The sequence below is a fragment of the Carassius auratus genome, chromosome 18 (genome assembly GCF_003368295.1).
Source record: "Carassius auratus strain Wakin chromosome 18, ASM336829v1, whole genome shotgun sequence".
Lineage (NCBI taxonomy): Eukaryota > Metazoa > Chordata > Actinopteri > Cypriniformes > Cyprinidae > Carassius > Carassius auratus.
Genome location: NC_039260.1, coordinates 10,523,838 through 10,549,133, shown reverse-complemented (window position 1 = coordinate 10,549,133; position 25,296 = coordinate 10,523,838). Strand labels below are relative to the sequence as shown.

The 25,296-nt window shown below is 37.8% G+C and overlaps 1 protein-coding gene across 2 annotated transcripts; it reads right to left on the bottom strand.

Annotated features, from left to right (window-relative positions):
- Positions 1–446: 446 nt before the first annotated feature.
- LOC113118425 (enhancer of mRNA-decapping protein 4-like) lies at positions 447–23,920 on the bottom strand. Of its 2 annotated transcripts, XM_026287577.1 has the most exons (30): positions 23,706–23,920; positions 22,956–23,112; positions 22,309–22,420; positions 21,883–21,982; positions 21,591–21,777; positions 21,212–21,359; positions 20,999–21,103; positions 20,753–20,862; positions 20,182–20,247; positions 19,750–19,833; positions 18,570–18,665; positions 18,372–18,471; positions 17,190–17,370; positions 17,003–17,069; positions 16,822–16,913; positions 15,679–15,869; positions 15,521–15,597; positions 15,204–15,336; positions 14,020–14,513; positions 13,302–13,403; positions 12,886–13,029; positions 12,707–12,740; positions 12,248–12,428; positions 11,551–11,706; positions 11,261–11,376; positions 10,828–10,993; positions 10,408–10,594; positions 8,154–8,373; positions 6,194–6,357; positions 447–2,730 (listed from the first exon to the last, which is right to left on the bottom strand). In XM_026287577.1, exons 1-30 carry the CDS (start codon positions 23,779–23,781, stop codon positions 2,547–2,549), a joined length of 4,230 nt encoding a protein of 1,409 aa, XP_026143362.1. In that variant the 5' UTR covers positions 23,782–23,920; the 3' UTR covers positions 447–2,546. The 2 variants fall into 2 exon arrangements, with proteins under 2 accessions (XP_026143362.1, XP_026143363.1); XM_026287578.1 differs by lacking the exon at positions 20,182–20,247.
- Positions 23,921–25,296: the final 1,376 nt, after the last annotated feature.

Below are 25,296 nucleotides of genomic sequence, written 5' to 3'. Positions count from 1 at the left end.
GTAAATGCATGTAATATGTGTAACAAGGACATGGTAAAATAAAGTATGACCATAGTTTGTATCAATTATAATTACACACTGAGATGTGTGCTGAATTATACATTATACAGATTTTATGATATAGGTTTTGTGTGTTATTCATATTATATACTGAGCGTAATGCATGAATAACTGATGATATCCCATATTCATTATTTTTAAAAACACCTCACAAAAGGTAAATAACTAAGAGTAACTTATTCACAAATAAAAGGTTTTACTGCAGTTTAAACGATCATTTTTAAAGTTCTATGCATCTAAAATATTTAGTACACTGACGTTTTATCCTCAAGCTAAAAAATTTATTTATTGACTTTATTCATGTTTGTCTTTTCATATATTTGATCCATATTAAGGAGGTGCCAAAGCTCATTGAAATAATAAAAACAGGCATATGTAGAAATGTGTACAGTCTTACTGAACATTGAACAATGTTTTCCTTTTTTATTCCAAAAAGTCTACAATGAAAGAAATGAGTGTAAAATATACAACAGAATTGAAAACACAAGGAACAAAAATCGAAACACAATGGGAAAAAAAATTACAATTACATTTTCATACACAACCTGCAATGCAAACAAAAAAGTTTGTAAGCCTCAAAAACTGAAGGCAATGTGTATTAGTACAGTAACCCAGACATCATCAGACATGTCTAAAACAGCATCGAAAATCAATTAACCTTGCACTGCAACAAATCTTAAAACTGACAAGAGGACGCTTTCAACCTGACAAAACATAAAACTGAATCAGAGAATCGATCTGATCACAGGTCGTCTTTGCTGGACTCTATACTATTCAAGAAAGAGAAATGAAGATGAAACAGGATTAATCCAGGTTTACAAAGATTAAACAAAAGTGGGGTGTTGAATTTGTAAAAACAGGTTAACTATGTTTGAGTACATGGCTCTCACCATTAGCATGCAAGCATGCTGAGTTTAATACATCCTTACTAGCGCCTTAGATTTACCCACAATTGCGCAGCAGGATCATGTCGGTTACAGAGCTTTTTTTTTTTATACATATGAGAAAAAAAAACAAAAGAGGACACATTGCTTACACCCTGTAAAAATGTCCTAATGAGCCACATTGACTGCTGCAAATGGCTATGGATATAATATGCCCAGCTCTAAAAATAAAGACGACAGGGGAACTATAATGAGTTAACACAAACACAATCAACGGGGCCGGCACTTCCTCCTCGCATTAGCATGAAACTTGTGAGGAATAAATGACTGAAAAAATAAAATCAGATCACAGCTTACAGCACTTGCAAGAAAATATTTCAGTAACAAACCTGTCCATTCCCAACTTCAATTCCGTGTTTTAGTGAAAAAGAAAATTTGCTTGGAGCCACACACACACCAACGTGGCACCCAATGTAGGTTCAGAGGACCCGATTACCAATATATGATGCACAATAGTCTGATAAGGCACTTTCTTTTTGTTCTTCCTTTATCAGAGGGCATGACCATACAGTCCCTCCTAATCAAAAACAAGTGTTGCAATCTCAGTCTAAATCAAATACAATCAACTAGAACGGGCCACTTTCTCGAACACTTTCAAATATTTGGGTGCTGCGATACAGAAAGACAATTTTCACAGAAAAAAACCCTGTATTTAAAAAAAAAAAGAGCCTTGTTGCATTCACTTTAGTGTAATTCTGCAGAAGAGCTGAAAAATCACATAAGCAGCATATAAAATTAGAAAGATGATAACATAAATGCCTGCCCTCTAGAGACTTACAGACGTACTACAAGTTACAGACTCGAGGCTCCACTTGAAGAATTCTAAGTTAATATGTTGTTAGCATTCCTTGGTAACATAATAAGCCCTCTTCTATATTTTACAGGGCTCTGCTGATTGGAAAATGGGTCGACTTTGCAATAGTCCAGAATTGAAAACTTGCTTTGGCCATTTCAAATAGCATTAACAAAAATTCCAGGAACATGTATGACGCTCCACTTGACATGACAAAGCAGCAACTCGGCCAAATTATTTTCAGCAAAACAGTGGAGTCAGATAAGTGGCCTAAATGCAACCTTTAGCGATAACGTTCGACAGCATTCCACCATAATATATAATAATAGGGGAACAAAAAAAAAGCAGAGCAGCCAGGAAACCATTCATTCCTCACAGTAAGCAAAAAAAAAAAAAGTGGTCTCCTGGTATTGAACGCATAATGAAAAAACTGAAGTAACCATGTCCCGTTCTGCATTCATGGTGGTGTTGCATACAAACTGAGGATTATTCACATGTGCCGAGAAACTAAATCAAAAATAGTCTTTAAGGAACGAGGGAGGGAAAGATGGGGGGGGGGGTAGTCCAAAGCCACCTATATATAGTCCAAGCCTGGACTACAACTCCCAATAGTACTACTTGAGAGAGCCAATAAGCTGCAGAGCACAGATAAAGCAACTGAACAGCAGGGTGGTATGAGGTCATGACGGTCATCTACGAGACTGCAGAACAATGTGAAGATGTCAGCTGCGTCATCCGGAGGGGCTCTTCTAGTGACTGACCAGACCCTGCAGCATCATCATGAGGCGCCGAGCACGCTTGCTCAGCGGGCCGTGGGCGTCCTGCTGCAGGAAGTGTAAGAGCTTCTGTCGTACCTGGGACAGCACTGCAGACATGTGGTCTCTGGTGACTGGATCACCATGGTCCAGGTTCATTACAGCATCTTCAAGATAGCTACAGACAAATGAGAGAGAGGGGTCACGTGGGTAGAAATCTTTCCTAAACTATGGGCATTCAAAAGTTGCTGCGTATTCTGATGAAACCGGTTTTTCATAGGTGAAAAATATTTCATATTATTGCAGATATTTTTTCCACGAACCTTAAAAGGATTAAATGTACATTTTTCCCTTTCTACAGCTTTTATGTCACTTGCCTCTAAACCTTCATGAGCAAAACTGGCAGATTTCAATTCGCATACTTCTGAACAAGTGCCTTTGAAATGAATGGGAACCCAAAAAATTGCTTGCTTCAGGCACTTTGAGTTTCTTGGCTAACAACTAAAAAATACCCGCTAACATTAGCGCAAGCATCATGCAATCACCTGCGTCATGAAGGAGCAAATGTTTTCTCTCACATCAGACTTTGATTCAACTGGAGGAACCATTTTCATTTATTTTATCAAAGTGTTCTTGCAGGAAGGCTAAGTTCCTTTAATCTCTCCTGTTACGATAACCAGTTTGCTTTGAAGCCAATTCTCATTAATATTAGAGGCACTTTGCACTGGGCCAGACCTCTAACAATGTATTAATATTAAACTCCAAAAGTGCAAGAGGTCTAAGCTTTTCAAAACTGAATTTTCAGTGTCACACGATCCTTCAGAAATCATTCTTATATACTGATTTTAAAAGATGAGGATTTGATTTCTTATTATTATTCATTGTGAAAATATTTCATCATAATAGAGAATCGGCCATACATTTTTTCAGTATTTTTAGATTAAAGTTCAAGAGGACTTATTTGAAATCTTATTTGAAGCCATGAATGGTAGTGTATGTGGTCGGCACAAGTCATTCATTTCAGTCCTCAAACACAAATCTGCTGTTTTTTGACAGCTGTGCTAACAGATCATGTTTGTTATTTCTTTAAGCTATTCTAGGCTAAAGCTTTTTTTGGTCTTCTCTGCAGGCTGCTTGAGTTTTTTTTATTTTATAAAGTCCATCAAGGATTATTGAAACACCACCTGTCTGGAAAACTCTCTCTCCATCTGCCTCTTTAAATGAATAGACACTGGTGTATGATACCACCAGAGACTTGAGCTGCATGTTGCACAGAGGTCATCTTAATTACCTCACAAGCGACCATTAAGTTAAAGCTTCTGATTAAGAAAAAAAGAAAAAACAAATGGAGGAAATGTAATACAATGACCTTAATATCCCCAGGACTTTACGGTGTAGTCCTGTCCAGATGGCTAAGCTTTCATGCCTCATAGCAATTTGCTCTATTTTCACATGTGTAGGCCCTGTTCCAAGCCCACAGCGCTGTTATCTCAACTATAATCTACTGGCCCGGAGAGATATTACATTCCCGGTACATTGAAATCACTCTCCACACACTTGTATTCTGCTAACCTTTATTTGCGAAGATAAAAGCTGATGTTAAACTCTGGAGCATGACACAGAGATAGGTGGAATGACAGAATATACTGTGTGATGCTAGATAAAAAGGCAACTTCTTGTAGCACAAAAAATAACCAGGCCAGGAATACCAATCCAAAAAGATTTCAAAGCCATAATCCATTTTAATATTAGTTTTACTGAGTATTCTTTTTTTTTTTTTTTTTTTAACCAAGTGTTACATAATGTGAAGCAGCTGTTGCACTAACGCCAGACTTGCTTTAAAAGTAACACATGCAATGAGTGCCACATTACACAGTGTTCAGGTAAACAACAAGCTAAAAAAGTGCCCAGAGACTCCTGCTCGTTCCACTTTGGTGCACTCTCCTAGCGGTTACTGAATGCATAAATGTGTCTTACGTACTGTACACCCAAAGTGGTATTAAGGTGTAGTGTGTGAATATTAACTGGTTCATGATAGAATTCTTTGGTATTCTAATGGGAACGTCCAATCTAGTTAATGAATATTCATGAATCAGGCCTGGACTGGCACATACAGTATGCTGCTTTAACCAGTAAGTTTGTCTACTGGGCAAACACCACAATGTTATAAATATTCCAAAGCAATACCTTTACTTAAAAAATCTATTCTCATATTTTTTTTTATTAATTCATTTCGGTGATAGCAAAGCTGGATTTTCAGCAGCCATTACTCCAATCTTCAGTATCACATGATCCTTCACAAATATTTTAAAGTTCACTTGAAGCATTTCATGATACCTTCAGACACTGTAGATGCTAAGTTTATAACAATGGTTAATATTATCAATATTAAAAACTGCTTCGCTGCTTAGTTTTTTGTGGAAATCATGATACATTTAATAAGATACAGGGTTTTTCTTGATAAACAGAAAGTTCAATGAACAGCATTTATTTGAAATGGAAATCTTTTGTTACATTATGTATATACTGTCACTTTTGAAAATGTCGCTACTGAATAGAAATATTCAGAATTTTTTGAATAAATAATTTTTTTTCTTTAATTATATTTACTTCACATTTTTTGGCAGTTATTATCACTATAATAGTATCACTGTTTCCACAAAAAAACTGATGTTTACTAAGATACAGGGTTTTTCTTGATAAACAGAAAGTTCAATGAACAGCATTTATTTGAAATGGAAATCTTTTGTTACATTATGTATATACTGTCACTTTTGAAAATGTCGCTACTGAATAGAAATATTCAGAATTTTTTGAATAAATAATTTTTTTTCTTTAATTATATTTACTTCACATTTTTTGGCAGTTATTATCACTATAATAGTATCACTGTTTCCACAAAAAAACTGATGTTTACAATTATATACTAATGAAAATTACATTTTCATTAATTATTTTGAATATGGAGCCATCTAATGTTCGTAGTCATGAACAAAAGCCCAGTCTCCTGTAAATATTAATTCAGGCGCTAAAAATAGATAGTCTTCCCACTTAAAATACCATCCTTATGTCCGTTCAGAAAGAGGACAGATTTACAGATGGTAATGTCTATGCACATATGGGCCGGATGAAACACTAGAATTGCAGAGTGCAATTCAGAGAAAGGACAGGCAGACAGAGCAGTTTATAGCAGTAAAGGGACTTGGCAGCACATAGGCAGAGCATTACTCTGTGATTCACAGGAGCTGGTCCCTTTCCCCCAGCAGAGGACTCTAATGCAGTCCTGACTCTTTAGAGCACTTTAATAACTGCAGCCCAATGCAGCAGTGCCACAGAAGCTGATGTCCCCTTCAACACAAGGTCATCCACAGGAGAAAGAGACGATGTCTTGAGTCTTAAAGCATTAATATCCTATGACATGAATCTGCATTTTGCCCTTGCTCACGTACAAAATACAGAGGACTATAAATAAATACTTAAGTGTTTAATCATTAAAAGCACAGCGCTGTGCATGATCTCGCATACTCATTCAAACTGCGAGGGGAGCTGAAGGAATAACTTCCATATAAAGGACATATGGGAAAAAAGAAAGAAAGTATAGAACATGACTGCACTGACTGATGGAGTGGAAGCGAACAAACCTGATCTTGAGTTCTGTGCGTGTGCTCAGGTTGGTGGAGAGCTGCTGGATGAGAGACAGAAGGACGGCCTGATGGAGTGGACAGGGCTGCTGGCCGAACACTTGCTGGGAGTCAATGGTCTCACACACGTACAGCACCAGATTCAAGTCGGCTGCAGATAAAGCCTGCAAGAAAAATCACAGCGAGCAGGTGGTGAAAAAACTGGAGAAGACACACTAACACAATACAGCGTTACTGTTAAAGATGATCACATTTATAGAGAGACGATAGTAAGAGGGCACATAAAAGGTCAAATCTCATAGCATATTGCCTGTGGAAATAAGAATTAAATTGTTTCAATTTTCAAGGCTAATAATTGCGCTATTTTCATCTTCAGAGTTAAAATCTACATCGTGTTTTAACGTCACAATTTATGACTACAGTACATCAATGATGCGGTGGGGTCTCATTTTTATTGATGAGACTGCGTGTTCTTAGCCTATGAGAAGACCCTTCGCTTAATTATTCACAACAGCCGTTGATTTGCTATGGCAGACGCTTTAGACTGTGAGATGACATCACGCACATTAACAGAGAAATGTTCATGGATCGAAGGATTGTGTTTGTTTTTGCTTTGTAATAAAAGTTCGGCACAAATGTGATTCATTCACAGTGAGTGTAACTGTTTTTACACCTTAGTGACACAACCCATCAAAAGGCTTAAATAAACGCCGCAGAATAAGCCCTAAAGCTATCATAGCTGCAATAGCACTTTCATATAAATGTTTTCAATGCAGAGGGCAAATGGCTGTACATTTATTTATTTATTTAACTCAATGGGAGCAAAATTAAACCGTCTGAACCCGAAGCTGTCTGTGCTGTCGATCTCCCCTTTTCCCCCTCAACTCCACTTCGCAGAGCACCACGCCCACATTTTTGGATTTATTTATTTTTTTTAACTGTGGTGAGAACTAACCAGTGCTGAAACAGGGGGTTTCATGACCTTTTAATAAACATAGTTACTGTGATTTGACTGTCAGCACTTATGTTACTTATGACATTTCCATATACTTAATTTGGCTATTAGTGATTTGCATTGCTTATAGGGTTAGTTCACCCGAGAATGAAAATTCGTTCACCTCCTACTCACCCTCCTAGGTGTATGTGACTTTTTTCTTTCAGAATTATCCAATCGGATTTATACAAAAATTGTCCTTGCTCTTCCAAGCCTTTCAATGGGGGTAAGAGGGTGTTTGTTGTCAATAGTTCAGAAGACGTCAAATAAAGTGCACGCATCTGTAAATAAAACGTCCCTCACACAGCTCCAGGGAGGTGAAAAAGGCCCCCTTTAGCAAATTCATGCATTTTTGTGAGATAAATATCCTGATTTCAAATGTTAAACACTTTTTCTCACTTCTGCTGACAGAAGATGTTAGAAAAATTTATCCAGATTTCAAACACCTTCTTACCCCCATTGAAACGCTTGGAAGAGCATGGACAATTTTTTATATAACTTAGATTGGATTATTATGAAAGAAGAAAGTCACAAATCTAGGATGCTTTGAGGGCGAGTAGAAAATAGACAAATTTTCATCCTCGGGTGAATGAACCCTTTAACCTAAACAAAACACTACAGATGGAAACCATGTATTTTGTTCGCATTACGCGTCACATCCAAATCTTTATGGGTTGTGTGAAAATCAGGGCAGTGGCAGGGTGAACGAACCAAAATCAAACCATCCCTAGACAAATCGCGGGACACATTTTCTGTGTATTTTCCAGAATGGCTGTGTGAAAGAGGCTATAAATTAATGATTGAATAATGTGGCTTGTAAAAGTGTGTTAAAAGACCTATTAAATTAACTGTTGTAAATCAGTGCACCTCTAGTAACCATAAAAAGTCCTAAAAACAATCACAAGAGCATGACACAGGCCGACCTGTGAGAAAATAGACACGCGTGTCTAGCGATCATTAACCAACCTGTTGAAAGGCCTCATTGAGCTGGCCCTGCTGTAGTAACTGCAGTATGCTGGCCTGCTGGGCCTGGTAGTCCAGATGTGCAGAGGGTACAGGTGTTCCTGCGGCCGAGCGCATGGCCTGCATGATGCTGGAGGTGACAGCTGCCTGCTGCTCCTTCATGGCCAGACTCACCTCTCCCTTCACTATGCGCTGCACCTGTGTCAGGATTGAGTCCTGCAGACTGCAGAGAGGACAGACACCTTTAGTCTAGACAAATTATATAACAAAAGACAGGATTCTACTTCCAGTAATACATGTCAAATTAATGGAGTATATTTAATAAGATAAGGCTCTATTGAATGCTGCTGTGGTATAAAAATGAGAAGTGGTCAACCAATACAGATTTTTTTTTTTTTATGGCCAACATATCTAAAGTATCTAAAGACAGCAAATAACATGTAAAAAAAACAAAAAAAAAAAACAAAAAAAAAAAAACAAAAAAAAATAATAATAATAATTTGAAAGCATAAAAATAAAAATAAGATGAAAAAAGAAATCTGTAATCCCACTAAAGTTTATAATATCCTACTAATGTTTCAAACATGACTAAAAAAAGAAATAAAACACTTTAAGGGACACTTTTCATGGCAGTAAATTACATAATCAGATGGTTTAATTATACAAATCTGATAAATGCAACAAATTGTTATTGTTTGCCTTTCTATTATAACAGAAAAGTAAACAACTTAATACTTTTTAGATAACATTTATTTACAACCATTTAGTCTAATAAATTATTATACAAATCTTACACAATGACAGTTATTTAAGATAGATAATAACAGGAGCTCCTGTATGCCTGATCAGGGATCTTTCAGCACATAAAAACTAAAGTCCAACTTCCAAATATTTTTAAAGTCCAAAAATATACTAAAATGGGTATTGGTTATGGTATAAATCCCATGGCTATTATGTTTGTTTGTAAGTTATCGATGAAGATTCCACCGATGAAGAACATGTTAAAACACAATAAAAGTACAATGATTAAAAACCTATACAAGCTTTTAAGAGTGGTTTAGACCAATGGTTTTCAAACTTGTTCCTGGGGACCCACAGCTCAGCACATTTTGCACATCTCCTTGATTTACACACCTGATTTTGATCATCAGCTCATTAGCAAAGAGCTCCATGAACTCAAATGAGTGCGTCAGATAAGGGAGACATGAAAATGTGCAGAGCAGTGGGTCCCGAGGAACAGGACTGAAAACCACTGGTTTAGACTACATTTTGAATTTATTAGGGGTGCGCGAAAAATATCGTCCGATAATTAATGCGCATCTCGTCAGTAAAGCCGGTTCTCTAATCAGCAGTAAATTCCATCAGGTGTGTGATTTCACACAGAGCAGCTGTTACTACACAGAGCCGTTGTTAACTGACTAGCTGCGCAAATAAACGCTGAAAATGAATGTGGATTTGCGCAGCTAGTCAGTGCACTGTTACTGCAATGTAAATCTCAATGTAACAATATTTATACATTTTTGGGGTTTCAAATGCCAAAGTGATTTACTCAATTTAATACTACATACTTTATACTGTAACTTCTTTTGACAGGATTCAAGTGCCCCACCTGCCAATCCATTTATAAGGTGCTCAAAGCAGAATTCCAAAAACTGTTGTGTATTTAAATGCGGCAGATGCTGAAATCCCCACGCATCTGCACCACTCATAAACAGAGACGCGCAAAACATGCATGATTCATATTTACATCGACTTTTCCAGCTTAATATTTAGAGGTACTAGTCCATATCACGGTTTGATTTAAGTCTAATGACCTACTTTTGTTTAAATAAATAAAAATTTAGCAATTCCTTGACATTCCGCGTTAAACTATGAATTCCATTTTTATGACTGGATTTTGCAATTCTGTCAGTGTTTTCCTTATCGCGGAAATCATAGGGCCCTATTCTATGCTAAATTATCCACTAATCTAGTTTAAAATGGTATTTTTGTCAAAGATAACATTTTTTCCATGTTATTTTTCATTAAAAAGAAGTCGTCTAGATTTAGTAGTGAGTGACAATCAGGTCAACACAGAAGTGTAGAAATTCTACATTGATAAAAAGAAAAACTGCACTGATATAGGTTTTTTTATTAGCTGATACTCAGAATCTTTTGGAGCAGATCTGAATTTATTTTTTTATTGTTGTATCCCTAATTTCTAATAATTATTGGATGAGCTTTCTGCTGCGTGCGTGCGTGCGATGGTAAGGCTTACTTTCCCACGATCATGTGGAGCTGATGCTGAACGTCAGAGCACACGCTGGTCGTCACAGTGGTGGCCAGCTGGTCTTGAGAATTCTGGAGCGCGTCAATCATCTGTTGAAGCTGGCCAATCACAGGATCCCGTGCATCCTGGTCCCGCTGTTTCCTGTTCTTGATGTGCATCTCCAGCTGTTGGATGTCTGCGGGAGAATGTGAAGTCATTAGATATTTAGTTACAGCAACACATTACAACAATGCTTAACACAGAAGAGTTTTATTAATTAGCTGGTGCTACAAGATGTGCAAATCTAGCCTAAGAGCATTCAACAATCTGCCAGATTCATTCATATGCTCTACTTAATGTTTCATTACCATAAACAAGCTCAAATAAAAAAGTCAGATGGGTTGTGAAGTCTTCTATGATAGCTCTTACACTCGTTGGTTCCCTGTTTAAAGCTGTCATTGATCTGCTGAAACATAGACTGGCAGCCTCTCTCAAACACGGGCAGCACGATGCTCTGGAAGGTCTCTTTGTAGGCTGACTGGATGGGACCCTGCATGGCCTCTGCAGCAGCACGACCGATAGCATCCGTGGTGTTCTGTGAATAAAAGAATAGGACAAAAAGTTTGTGCCTGTTCGGTGTTTCGCAATGAATTATTCAGTGCTACATCAGTGCATAGAAGTTGGTGCACTTCTTCTGAACCGCTCAGTTTGTAGTATGTCTTTCAGAGAAACATCCTTTCTAGACAGAACTGTTTTTAACTCAGCATTTGGAAAATAATATCAAAACAAATGTCAAGTTTGGATTTAAAAAAAAAAAAAAAACTATTTAAGTCTGTTCATTCTCAAACTTTCAGCCACTGACCTTGGATTTAACAACTTTGATGACATTTTCCTTCAGTGTTCCTTCCACTGCGGTTAACTTGGCAGCGATGGTACTGCTCATCTGTCCAGTCACAGGTTCTAGACTCTTCGATATGGCTGCATAACAGAAAGAAAGGTCACCTAAAGCTCCACACAAGCCTTCAATCAGTAAAAGTCTTTGCTCCAGCTATTTCACAACTAGAGAAGAAGAGCAGAATGTTCACTGTTGTATTGAACGCTATGAGAAAAAAAGTACAGTTGAGCTCTTGTGTTCAGAACATAAGCACTCACCCTGTGGGACGGTCTTCTTCATTTCTTCCCGCAAAACTTTGTCTAGCCGGTTGCAGAGACTGTTGTTCAGAGTCTGGACGAGCTGCTGAACCAGCTGGTCCTGGAGCTGTTGGTTCCGGCTTTGTCCTTCAGCCAGAATTCTCTCCATTCTTCTCTCTGTGTTACCAGTTAAAGTTAACAACATATTACATGGACCTGATCAATCCAAAGTGATTATTCGTTATTGTGTATATGCATATGAACAAATGATTTAATGCATTAGAGAATTTATTCATATCAGCTTTTTCCTTTTATAATGGGGTTAGAGTTTTATTTTAACATTGTCATTTTAGATCATTTATTAAGTTGCTTTAAAATGTAGCTTCTTGGTTTATGGCGTCATTCATAATGCATTTAACGTACGTAATGTGACATATTTCAAAGATAGTAAACTGCAAAAAATACCGGAGAATGGGACTTTTATCTTTCTGGATTTTAATTAGCATGTAAAGTGAGCATGGCCAAGAAATATGATCGGCTAAAATATCAATATTACTCATCTCAGTCCATGCCTTGGTTACATTCCTAAAAAAAATCGTTGATGAAAGCCTATGCATGCAAAAAAGTGCAACATGAAGAAAAGAAAATTATGATTTGTTTGCTCATTTGTGTTTAATCTAATCTTCAACTACAAATCTACTCCGTAGTGGAAGGATACGTTCTTGCTCCTGCTGAGCCAACATGGCGTGCTCAATGTGAGCCATGATGGAGCTCTGCACGGCGTCCATGTGGCTGGTGACTCTCTGCAGAAGTTCCAGCTGGTTCCGTCTTAGCTCAGCGATCTCTCTTTGCTGGCTCCGTAACATCTGTAGGAGCTCATCCTGCACCTCTGTGCTCATCTGAGGACACAACGGCACATTTATTCCTCCATTGTGAAGCTCAAGGACTTCCGGGGATGCTTGACTGATGTCGGCACAGTTGTAAGAGTCATAACAGTCACAGCAGAACATTCACGCTACTGAGCTTGCCTTGTTATTCATCAGGTTCTGTCTCAACTGCATTAATGTTTTATTTATATTATGAATCACGGTGACTGGACAGAAAACGAGCCTTCATGCATTTTCATTGGGTTTACACAATGCATTCGGATTGTGATGCCGGGGATCAACAGACTTACCTGGTTCTCAATCTGTCTAGACTGTGAGGACTCTCTGGGAAGGGAGAAAAACAAAGATGATCTAATCAGTCACGCAATCAGATTATATGACTGAAGGGGCTCACTGCTCAATCCTATATTAAACAACAAAAACATTAATATCAGGGAGATTTCCATAGTAAGGGGTGCAGCTCACTCACCCTTCATCCTTCTTGATCTTCCTCTTGAGCTTAGGGGAGCTGCGGGGAGATGTTTTCCAGTCTTTCACAGGAAGTCTGTGAGAGGAGCGAGGGCCACAATTTCCCGAGGAGGAGGCCAGACTGGCAACCTCGTCATCATGATCACTGTCCATCACAGCAAGAGCAAAAAATAAAAGGGAAAGACGAAAGATGAGCAAAATCATCATCAAGGAATTGAAGACCGACGCTACAGGAAACCCCCGACACAGCACTTAATTTACATATTTACACAATTGCGTTCAACATTGATGATAATAAGAAATATCGCTTTTTATCAAAATAAAAGAATGAATTGAAGGATCATGTGGCACTGAAGACTGGATTAATGGCTTCTGAAAATTTCTGACAGCTGAACAGTTTATACGCCAGAAGTGTACCTCTGCTCTGCACTTGCATCTTGACTGTCGTTCTGAGTGAGGTGATATGTGCGCCTGTGGTATGGAGAAGAAATATGTCTGTCCTTTATTTCCTCTCTAGAGCTGGAAGGAAACAGTCAACACAAATCAAATGTTATCAACCAAATCAAATCAAGTCAATCAAGTATCACGGTTTGCTCAAAATGTATCATCTCTCTATACACCACACAAATCATAAAACTTCCAGACACATAAATCAATACTAAATGTTAATATTAACTTAACATATCAACAAATCACAAAACAAACTAAAGAAAATATGCACTACTGGCCTGGAATAATTAAGAATTATTTTATCTGAAAAAATAAAATAAAAAAGTATTTGTATCTGACCGTAAATGCAGTGAAATCATTAATATAGTGAAATATTACTACCATAAAAAAATATAAAGTAGGACAACTGTTTTCAACATTAATAGTAATAATAAATGTTTCTAGAAAACCAAACCAGTCTTGTGGATGATGACATATGCTTTGCTATCACAGAAATAAACTGCATTTTAAATACGTTTTAAAAAGCTTATTATATATTACAAAAGAAAACAGTTCTTTTAAAATGGAACTATATTTCACAAGTTCACAAATGCAGCATTGGTAAGCATAAGAGACTTCTTTCAAAAAAACTTCTAATTAGTTGTGTATAAATAAAAAAATATTTTATTACAGAGCAGCATCTTACCAGTCTCCCAAACCATTGTCTCTCAAGCTGTTGCGAGTTTCTCGTGTGATATCAGGTGCTGCGGGCCAGGTGTGGTTCACACTGCTGTCAGAACAGGATCCCCCAGCCGCTACTGCGTTCTCCTGCGACAGAGCCGTCTCCAGCAGTGAGGGTGTGTTATTGTGTCTCTGTTCTCCATCCACGGATGCTGCACCCAATTCCAGAGGCAGCAAACTGTGCTCAGCACTGCTCCGGGCTCTTGGAGACAAGAGGTGGAGGACTGATGCGGCTGATGCCATACTGTCAGAATGCAGGACGGGGCCTGAGTCAGCAGCGGCACCAGCCAGCCCCCTCTGCAGGGTCTCCGAGGCAATCTCGGGGATGTCCTGGGACATTGCCGTAGAGGCAGAGGAGATGACATCCGGAGAGCGAGCTCTGGTCGGAGAGGCCTGGGGGACAACTATGGGGTCTAAGACCTGGAGATCCAGGGAGAGAGGAGGGTTTGGAGAGGAAACCTGTGGAGGAGGAGGAGATAGGAAATAATGAAGGGGAAGTCTGTGAGAATAAGGAGCAGCTTCACAGAGCAGAAAGGCCTCTCGCAGGAGGGATGGAGAGAGCACAAGTGAGGGAGAGAAAGCCTAACCGGATGAAGTGGATGGAGGGATGAATTATGAACAAAAGAATTGTTAAATGAGTTTTTTCATTTAAATCATCTCAAAAGACTGACAGTCTGTGCCTTAATTTTGTGAGTGCTGAAATCTGATCTGAATTCTTCAGATGGATAGTCAATACAGATATATAAGTTATATCTACTATAATGACATTAGCATTTAAATGGTTCAAAAGCTTACTGGCAGAACAATTTTTATTTATTAATTAATATGAATTGTTCAAAAGTGTCAGGAAAAGATACTTCTTACAAAAAAATAAACCAACCTAAATGTGAATATTTTGTAACAATATGTCTTTACTGTCATTTTAAGCACCATGTTCTGAACATTGTTTAAGTGACATACTGTATTGAAGTATATTAAAAATTCATATCATAAAAAAAATTTAAATAAACAACGGTATTCGGTATGAACCGGTATACCGCCCAGCACTAATATCTATCTTAAAAAAATAACACCTCCCACACCAAAACAAAGGCAGGGCTACTGGACATCAATATATCACTATATGCAGTTTGACATGTCCATTAGTACCTGGATATTTTCCCCAAGGCCTGAGATGAGGATAGAGTTGGATCTTGGACTGCCTGCGCTGGCATTCAGAGTCAAGCTGCTGTTGCCACATTCAACAGACATTTTAGGGCTCTGGGCCAGATCATCTCCACCTCTGGAAGAAAGAATATTGAGCAATGCCTATGAGTGCATGAGAAGACACAGTGCCCTACGTTTAACTCTCAGATCACACAGTAGGATCCAAAAGTTTTAAAACACTCATGAAAATCTGGAAAGTTTGAGGACTTAAGAAAAAAAAAAGGGTAGCAGAAAGATTATAAATGAGTTAAATTCCCCACCTTGCACCGCTATCTGAGCTGCTCATGGCCGTGACTATGGTCAGGCTGCTGGCACTGCTGCCAGGAGAAGCGGGCATCTGAAAAAACAGGAGAGCTAAGATGAATAATCACCCTCTCTGAAGGGACCTTATGATGAATCTGTAGTATTAAAAGCTTACGGAGGTGCTGGACGTCATGAAGGCATCTGGGGTCATGAGTTTGGGCAAGGCTGATGGGGCTGGACTCATGAAGTCAGCTGGAGTTGGAAGAGCCAGAATCTTACTCAGGTCATTCTGTGATCCACTATCACCAGACTCTTTATCAGAGCTCATTGCCTCCACATTCAGATCAGCCAGTGGGTCAGAAAAACCTAGGAGGGAAAAGCGTTTTTTTATCATTTAAACAATTTATATATATATATTTATTTTAGTGGTGGGCTGTTACCGGCGTTAACGTGAGACTCTTATCTGGCGATAAAAAAAATATTGCAGTTAATCTATTCTCAAAGTTGGGCTGGGAGTTGGGTCTATACTAGGCGAGCTATGATGAGCTTTCACCTTTGATATTTTAGCGTGGATGTATACCTAGCCGAATTGCACTGTAGGGGGCAAGAACGAGTCTTTAAACCTGTGTGTGTATGCCTACTGTGAAATTACCACAGGATGCAGCTAAAATGCCGCCTTGTTTGCTTCAAGGAAATTATTATTATAATTTTTTTTTTGAGGAACTTCCCAATGGAAACCTCGACAAGACGCACACGTTTCACACATACTCCGTCTGCAGTGTGTATGCAGTCTGCGTGCGTTTCATATGAGGTGCTGAAGCAGAACAGACTCATACTCATTGTACTTTCACACTGGACGCGTTTGCAGTTCCCTACTCGGTACGTAAACGATCGCTGCACTGCTGCAGACGCACCGCTCCTGGAACGCACTGACGGACCGCAACCACGTGAACGCTGGAATCCGTTAACATGGTTGCATAAAAAACGCACTGCAGACGGAGTATGTGTGAAACGGGCGTAAGGTTGACTGCACACCTTGTGCAATGTGGAATTAGTTTACAGCTTTCTCAAGCAGTTTGTGAGACATTTTGGAAACAGGAGATGAGCCCCTGGTCTAACGCACCACCTGGCTTGAGATACCCGTTCTAAAAGACTTCCTTTTAGTCATTATTTTATTTGCGTAGCACACATATTCTGAATGCCTTTGACAGAATTCAAATTAGCCATTTTAATCTAGATTAATTCCAAGATTACAGTGAGATTAATCTAGATTTAAAAAATTAATCTATGCCCACCACACACACACTTCTAGACTCACCAAAGCTATCCTGTGATCCAGACTGTGGCATGAAAAGGGAGGAAGAGGTCCCCTGATTGGGCTGGAACCAGATCTGCACATCCTGTAGTGATCTGAGGGCATAAGAGAGTGTTACGTCACTACAGATCTGAATGCAAACTTCATGTCTTCATGAAGAGCTTTTTTAATTTGAATAACTCACTTTGTATGCACACAGTACAGTTTAATCTGGATTCCTGATTTGGACTCCGAGTGTCCCTGGTTTCCTTCTGTGAAAAGATATTACAGACACAAAAATATTAGAAAGCATCAATTGAATGGATCTTCACTAAACATACAGCAAGACATTTACATAAACAAAATGCATGGAAATAAGGTAAGGAACTGGCCTGTCGTCATGCTTTCACTTTCCTCATCAGGGGGAAGGACCTCTGTGTGGCGCAGTCTGGCGCGGGAGACATCCTGTATGCCGAAGCTGAGCACAGGGTGTGTAAGCAGAAACTCTGAAACTGCAGTGAAGCTGGCACAACCTTTTTCCTGATCCTGTGACACCTCCATGACGTACAATACCTATATATCAAACACACAACCCAGAGTCAGCTGCTAATAAACAACCAGTTAATCAAACACAACATCATCACTTGCTTGTTGTAATAGCAACACTGACCTAAACTCAAGAATCCTTTTTAACAGGACATATGCTAGAGTTGGCCAACTGAGAGTGTTAAATTTACTTTGATACTTCCCGTCTTTCTACATGTGCCAAAGTCATTTCTGAAATTCCTCAAACTTGAAGATTGACCTATTTTAAGTGCTTTCTGGAAATGAGACAATGATTAGATTTCACACTTGCTGCTTGAAGATGTTTTCTGTCAGATTTGATTGTCAGTGATTTCAAATGGCATTGGTTCTTGAATAAATACATATGAATAAGATTTTTAGGACACAACAACTTTAATTTCATTTTTATGGAAAGAAGCAACATTAGGCAAAATAACATTTTTTGGTTTCCAATTAAGAAAGGAAAAGTCATACAGGATTGGAACGCCATGGGAATAAGCAAACAAAACTAGAGCCCGATATAAGAAACAGCTGCTTTAAAACAATCTGCATTGCATAAAGCGCTATATAAATAAAGGTGTTTTGAAAAAATTTGGAAAAGTGGAAAACATGGGCAGAGTGGTAGAATCTAGCCGTAAATATGGAATTTTGCTTCTTAAGTGGAATGTCAAAGAATTTGGCAAAATTTGGAAGAAAAAAGAAAAGGCTGCACAAAGGATAAAATCCCGATGGACTAGTGAAATTAAAACTCAATGAAAATTAAACTACAAAGAGACTGCTACTTGACTGCATGTCTTTGAGTGACAGAGCAGTGCAGTTTCATCTATTACACACTCAAGCATGACTTTCATGGTGTCTACAACCATGGGCATTACTATTGTTCAAACTTTTTAAGCTTTATGAAATCAATTGATTACACGTGCTTTTTGATTATTACATATATTAAACCAATAAACACTGAATTATATATTATATATATATATAAAATACAAAACAATAATGAGTCTGACCTTCCTCTGAACATCACTGAGAATGAGAAATTCTGCAGACAGATCCAAACTGGCCTTCAGGCTGGGTAGTACACTGCTGTTGAATGGATCTGGGGAAAACCTGAAACACACAAGTTCACAGTTCATCTAAAATTCAGAAATTTATGCTATCATATCCAAAACCAAATAACATATCGAACAATTAAGAAATGAACAGACCTGATAGTTTGTAAGCACGTCCATGACACTGTGCACCACATCTTAAGTTCCTGGTTCTGATCCGCTCCAGTGATCAGGAAGCGCCAGAAATGAACTCTTCAGAAGAAAATAAATGGTTAAGTTGAATGTATAGCATGTGTCTAGGACAATATTTGAAGTAAACACAACTGAAAAAAAAAACAACTGAAAACCCAGTGTCAGATTCCCTGATGACTTAGGATGCTGACCACTGAAGACTATATGAACTTTAGGGCTAGGTATCGATTTGGTATACTCGATTCCATTCTTGGTTCGATTCTTGATTTAATTTATTTTTGATAACATTTAGTGAATTTAGTTTTAATACAAATGCTATTGATATTTAAAAAAAAAAAAAAAAACGAACAGTAAACATCAGTTTACAAATGGTGAATTTTATCAAAAGAAATTATGAGCCACAGGCCTGTATTTTACACCTATTCACAAACAGAAAACAAATGTGATTATACCTTTAAAAATAAAGATTTATTAATAATTATTATTAGTAGTAGTAATAGCATTTATTGTTAAGAATTGCTAAACAGTCATATTTCTGACACAGTTTCTTCACGTTAAACTAAACTTTTATTTTGACGGATTGGCATGAGGAACTAGTAGCTGCTGTGTATGTGATACGACGGTAGTTTTGTCAAATTAAACGGTAAAATGCTAATGAAGCGACTCTCAGAGCAGCTGAAAGCTGGGATGAAATGAGACGACAGCATGAAAACACCGCAAGCGTTTCCATGTTTTTTTTGGGGTGTGTAGTTAACCAAACAGTGCACTGCACCATCCATTCATTCATTGCGGAAATCATGACGCATTTACGTGTGATGTTAAATGCTTTCACAGATTTGTAGCATTACAACAGAATTTCACCCAAGCATTGCAAATCATGCATATTGCTTTGTTCTTGTCAACAGACAAGTTTCTGTTGAAACATTGCGCAAGGTAAATAAGAGGCTGACATCTAGTGGAGAAGACTAATGATAAGATTCACATTAATCAGATCTTGTTTGTAAAGTTTGCTGAAATAAATACCGGAAAAGATTGATTTGCGTTTTTTGAGAATCGATACTGAATCAACATCATAATCTTTTTTTTGTTTTTAAACGATTAACTTTTTTTTTTTTTGCCCAGCCCTAATGAACGTCATACTCACTCCGGGTCTTGCTTCTTGTGGTTGTCACAAAAGAACAGGCAGGAAAGAGGCCGTCCATTATGCGGCTGCCATTCATGCAGGCATCTGCAAAAGGAGCAAGTTTATTTACATTTTTCACAAGGCTATCGATTTAGTTATAGGACAGCTTCAGAAGTATAATCAATAACAAAAAATATCAAACTATTATTGTAATATTGCTAATCACCATTAACAGTATAAACATTAAATACAATGACAACACATTTAAGTAGCAATTACAGTCAAATGTTTGTAATATACATTTAATAAGATTATTTTACACAAAGTATTGTAAATTAACAAATGAGCATATTTATTGCTTGTCAACTAAAAGCAAAAAATGTTTAAACAATTGAGAAATACTTTAAAGGTACATGCCACTGTTTGATTGATTTATTAATATTTATACACTACCGTTTGGTTGGTTTGGAGTCGGTAAGATTTTGTGTTTTTGAAAGAAGTCTCTTATGCTCATCATAGCTGCATTTATTTAATGAAAAAAGTAATAAAACAAGTTACATTGTGAAATATTACTATAAATAAATGTAAAGCTTTCTATTTAATATATTGATTCCTGTGATGGCATGATTTTTAGCAGCCATTACTCTAGTCTTCAGTGTCACATGATCTTTAAGAAATCATTTTAATATTTTTACTTTGTTCTCAAAAACATTTGCGATCTGTTATTATCAGAAATTTTTCTATCCTGATTCAATTAACAATGTTGAAAAAAGCTGCGCTTCTTAATATTTTTGTGGAAAACATAATACATTTTTCAGCATTCCTTTATGAACAGAAAGCTAAAATTAACAACAATTATCTAAAATATAATTTTCTGGTAACATCACAAAATGCCTTTAACGTCACTTTTGATCAATTTAATGTACCCCTGCTGAATAAAGGAATTCCTTTCTTTCAAAAATAAATCTTACTGACCCTACATTTTGAACAGTAGAACATGTTCAGTTTCATAAGGTCTCAGTACCTGGGTTGGTCCTGTCCTTCAATGTAGATTTGCCAAAACTTTACAAATCCATCATGACTGGCTGTGGCCAAGACCGTGCCATCAGGGGACAGAGCTCCCTCACTAATGCGCTGCAAAAATAGAAATACGTTTAATAATAAACATCACATCCTATAAATCACTTATGTCCTACATCAAATCTAATTTCTTGATTATTTACTACAACACTGCAGACTCAACATTGAGCTGAAAGACAGCAGGACTTACTGCTGTGTGTCCTCTAATGGTGATGAAGCCCTCTTTTAGGTCTGTAGCGTCCACGGGCCACGAGCTGTTACTGGATCGGAGGATGTCAAGGTCCCAAACCTCAGCCTACAAGCACAGTGAGGAGTAATAGTGTTAAAACCATTTAAAATCTAATAATATAAGGGCATTATATAAAGAAAGTGATGAAACTGTCAAATTCTGCGAATATCGTACTCTGTCTTCATGAAGGAGTGCCAGTGTCTGACAGGCATCCTCTGGGTTCTCATCATTGTCCTCCAGGATGAAGGGACACCAGATGAGTCTGCGGTTGGAATTTAGTGGAGTGTCCTCAGGCCTTCGGATGTGAACGATCACTTCATCTCTAAGAAACATCAAGGTTAAGGAGTTCACCTGCTCAGTAGCATTATACTACAATAAATGTAGATCCAGATTTTTTATTTTTTTTGAGAACTAAAGAAAATAAATATTACAACTTACAATTTTACAGGGGTTTTTTTTAATTTAAAATCGAATTAACCTGCTGTTCTTGATGATTTAGTAACAAAACGGGAAAAATCTTTATCATAATTCCTGTTCAATCTACAGAGGATACTGTATTTTGCTGCTGTGGCTGGTGAGCTGCCAAATGAACATGTTTCCAGCCTCATCCACGCAGCCCAACAGGTTGGAGTCCAAGTGGGCGAAAGCAAGGTCCGTGACTGCGCCGGTGAAGCCCTTCAGCAGCGAACGCTCGGTTGATCCCAGCCGCAGCACTCGGATCATAGAATGATTGTTTGCGCCTGTGAGTGAAAAACAATTATAAACCATTCAGCTGAATCCCAGCAACATTTTATTCAAAGGACTGTGCTAAATGAGCCATGGACAAAGACAGTGCGCAAACTGACCTCTGATGGCATAAGCCAAGTATGAGTTGGACACGGCTATTAAATTGCCATAGTAGTATTTGTGCTCCCAGTCATATTTGGCCACTGGCTGAATTTTAACCTATAAGAAGAGTCATAAGGAAAAGATTTAGAGAGCAAACAACAACTTCCAGGGTTTCTACTCATTTTGACTATTTTCCAATAGTTCATTTTTAAAAATCATTATATAAAGATTTCTGCCCAAGTACATTTTTCATAAAGGAGCACTAGTGGAAGATTTTACAGACTAGTCATTTCCATTGTTTTCACAATTTTATAACTTTCAAATCACTTTCCACACCTGGAAATACCTAATAAAAATTCAATGATTTTCCTAGGTTTTCAATGAGAGTGAACCCTGAACTGCTAATGATAAAGAGTTTTGCCCATTTTTTTTAATTTACACACCTTGTTGCTGCCACGAGCCTTACTGTCAATACTAGAGTCACGACTGGACACAATTTCAACATTGTTTGCTCTGATGGGCACACAGGTGGACCCATCATCCCCTGAAAGGCAGCTGGTACCGAAAACACAAAAACACAGGTATATGGTTTTATTAGAAAAATAAAGTCCTCAAATTGCAAGATTTCTTATGCAGTTATTTAGAAATTTCTATTCAGCACTGTTTCCATAAAAATATTAAACAGCACAGCTGGCTTCAACATTAACAAGAAAAAAAAAGTTTTTTTATGCACCAAAACAGCATATATCCTCAATGATCATGTGACACAGAAGACTGAATTAACTAAAACTGAAAACTGCAAATTGCAAAACAACTGCTGAAATTCCGCTTTTATCATCAAAGGAATAAATTAAATGTTGAAATATATTAAAATAGAAAACAATATTAAAAGTACAAACCATCTTTTAAAGATCATATAGATATAGAAAAGACACATTTTAAAGCGACACATTTTAAAGCAAAACATTTTAAGCCGAGTCCATAAAACAAATTACGGCTCATAAGAAGCTAATAACAATATGATTGCATTAATGGTTTGCTAAAGAATCCATAGAACATAATCTACAGCATTAATGACAGCAAAACATACATGGTCTGTGTGTCCTGTCCATTAAGTTTGTCTGAGTTGTGAGCAGTCGTCTCCACCATTGTCGCAAGTCCTCCTGCACCAATGAGATCCGCTCCAAGAACACCATTCAACTCTCCATTGAAAGATGGTTTTCTCTGGCTCTCTACCGAAGAGGGCTCTGTGGAAAGAAATGACTGATAAATCAAGTTGTAAAAAATGCACTCTCTGACTATCATTTTAATGACTTTCAATACAATTAATATTTCAAATTAAATAAATATAGAAGTATATATGAGGTGTGCATACATGATAAATACCACGGGTGAAACATATTGTATTCTAACACAAGGCAAAACCTTGCAATGATGCACAAAAAGTTGGATAGGGTTTGAAATAGTCTTTTTGACCTGACATGTCATCTCTCAGAAAGCTATAATGTCACGGTTATCAAGTCACTGCAAAGTGATGGATATAAATTGCATTAAACTCTTGAATATGATTTATGGTCATGTCGCGATAAATACTCAACACTTTCAGTCTGAGTAAAGCAGCTGCGCCAGCAGGAGTTTAGCCCTTACATGCTACATTACCCCTCCTTTCATTCAATCACATTAATAAACAAAACATGATGTTTGTCACTTATAAAACATAGTTAGCACTGTCCCGCATTTCTGAGCGACTGTAGTCAGGAGGCTCGCGCTGAAGTCCAGCGCTGCGCAGCATCCTCGCGCCGCGGCCTAGCAAACGTTACTCCCTTCCCCGGCAACTTACCGGGACGATCCAGTTTTAAGATGTCCCGAAGGTGCTGGGTCGCGCCCTCTATGTCCATGTTGGAACCAGAAGCCATAGAGAAGGGATGGGGGATTAAATCACTGGAAACTGTCGAATTCTCAATAGTTAAGTTTTGTGTCTGAACTCGCTCCTCTCATAAAAGCTTGCAAAACGTCCGTCAACTTCCGTCGAGCGTTCCCTGCATTTCATTCCCCCGCCTCTGCTGGCAAGATTTCTTCGGTTCCGCAGTGAATCGCCTAATTTGGTGGGCACAAAATCGCTCTTGAATAAATATATAGAGATAATCTCCTTTTAGAGATCACAAATTCATATTTACATTTACATGTATTTACATTTATTCATTTAGCAGACGCTAATCCAAAAAATCCAAAGCGATTTACAAATGAGGACAGTGGAAGCAATCAAAAACAACCAAAAATGCAATTATATATAAGTGCTATAACAAGTCTCAGTTAGCTTAACACTGTACACGAAACAAGGGCTTTTAAATAATATAATAAATAAAAAAGAAAACAGATAGAATAGAAAAAGAATAGAGCAAGTTAATGTTAGAGGTCTTATATATATATATATACACACACACACAAAAATTGCATAATAAAAAAAATAGAATACAAAAAGATTAGAAAGGTAGTTAGGTTTTTTTTTAAGATTAGAATTATAATAGTGAGTGCTAAAGTTAGAGGGGCAAATAAAGTTGGAAGAGATGGGTTTTAAGCCGATTCTTGAAGATGGCTAAGGACTCATCTACTCGGATTGAGTTGGGGAGGTCATTCCACCAGGAGGGAACATTTAATTTAAAAGTCCATAAAAGTGACTTTGTGCTTCTTTGGGAGGGCACAATCAAGGGACGTTCACTTGCAGAACGCAAGCTTCTAGAGGGCACATAAGTCTGAAGTAATACATTTAGGTAAATAGGTGCAGAGCCAGTGGTAGTTTTGTAGGCAAACATCAATGCGAGCAGCTACTGGTAGCCAGTGCAAATTGATAAACAGAGGTGTGACGTGTATTTTTTTCGGCTCATTAAAAATTAATCTTGCTGCTGTGTTCTGGATTAATTATAAAGGTTTGATAGAACTGGCTGGAAAACCTGCCAAGAGAGCATTGCAATAGTCCAGCCTGGACAGAACAAAAGCTTGAACAAGAAGTTGTGCAGCATGTTCCGAAAGAAAGGGTCTGGTCTTCTTTAAGCAAATCTGCAGGATCGGACAGTTTTAGCAATGTGGTCTGAGAAAGTCAGCTGATCATCAGTCATAACTCCAAGGCTTCTGGCTGTTTTGGAAGGAGTTATGGTGGATGTGCCTAACTTGATGGTGAAATCGTGATGAAACAACGGGTTTGCTGGAATCACAAGCAGTTCTGTCTGTCCTTTGCCAGTAGGGTTGATAGGATGATCTGGTGGTTAACCGTGTCAAAAGAAGCGGATAGATCAGACAGTGGAGTTATACAAGCCTGTATAAATGATGAGAAAAAAAACGTGAGTGAGTGTAGGTACAACTGCAGGAGAAATGCCTCGAAGGAGATAAGATGGAATAGGATCAAGCAGGCAAGTAGTAGGATGATTAGAAAG

Excerpts from the sequence above, each read along its gene's own strand:
- LOC113118425 (XM_026287577.1), bottom strand. The coding sequence starts at position 23,781 with ATGGCTTCTGGTTCCAACATGGACATAGAGGGCGCGACCCAGCACCTT. Across the intron at positions 15,598-15,678 it reads TCATGACGTCCAGCACCTCC|ATGCCCGCTTCTCCTGGCAG; the intron begins GTAAGCTTTTAA and ends CTGTTTTTTCAG. Across the intron at positions 6,358-8,153 it reads TCAATGAGGCCTTTCAACAG|GCTTTATCTGCAGCCGACTT; the intron begins GTTGGTTAATGA and ends TTTTTCTTGCAG.